The sequence below is a fragment of the Colobus angolensis genome, unplaced genomic scaffold (assembly GCF_000951035.1).
Source record: "Colobus angolensis palliatus isolate OR3802 unplaced genomic scaffold, Cang.pa_1.0 Scaffold2399, whole genome shotgun sequence".
In the NCBI taxonomy this organism is placed as follows: Eukaryota; Metazoa; Chordata; class Mammalia; order Primates; family Cercopithecidae; genus Colobus; species Colobus angolensis.
The window spans coordinates 1-673 of record NW_012115598.1 but is presented as its reverse complement, the minus strand read 5'-3'; the positions used below and the strand labels follow the sequence as shown (position 1 = coordinate 673).

At 55.3% G+C, this 673-nt stretch overlaps 1 protein-coding gene across 1 annotated transcript in view; it reads left to right on the top strand.

The window, feature by feature from the left end:
• The window catches only part of LOC105514048 (mitochondrial antiviral-signaling protein-like), a gene marked incomplete at its 3' end in the record, with an annotated part of 6956 nt that extends 6636 nt beyond the window's left edge, over nt 1–320 (top strand). The window contains exon 3 of the mRNA XM_011945154.1: nt 148–320. Coding sequence (XP_011800544.1) covers nt 148–320 — 173 coding nt within the window. The remainder of the gene's footprint in view (nt 1–147) is intronic.
• Nucleotides 321–673: the final 353 nt, after the last annotated feature.

Genomic DNA, 673 nt, shown 5'->3' with positions numbered 1-673 from the left:
GGGTTTCACCGTGTTAGCCAGGATGGTCTCGATCTCCTGACCTCATGATCTGCCCGCCTTGGCCTCTCAAAGTGCTAGGATTACAGGCATAAGCCACTATGCCCAGCCCAGATTCCTTCTTGATAACACTACATCTTTGTCCTCCAGGGACCTCGGACCGTCCCCTAGACCCACTGGAGCCACCGTCACTTCCTGCTGAGGGGCCAGGGCCCCCCACACCTGCTGTGGCCCACAGTATCCCCTACAACGGCTACAGAGAGAAGGAGCCAAGTTACCCCATGTCTGTCCAGGAGACCCAGGCGCCAGAGTCCCCAGGAGAGGTCTGTCCTCACAGGACACCTTGAGCCACCTGCTTTTGTGTTCCTATCTGCCTACTTCTGCCCATTGAGCCTTCCAGAAACCCTCTCCTGTCCCCTATAATTCACGCCTAATCTCTGCTCAGAACCCCAGGGCTTCCTTAGTGGCAATCTGCCCCAGACCAGCTTCCAGACTGCTGACCACGTCTTTACCCTGTGGCAGCCCTAATCCTCTGTCACCAACCAGCTGGGAGAGCACAGTTTTTATTTTATTTTATTTTATTTTATTTTTTGAGGCGGAGTCTCGCTCTGTCGCCCGGACTGGAGTGCAGTGGCATGATCTTGGCTCACTGCAACCTCCGCCTCCCGGGTTCAAG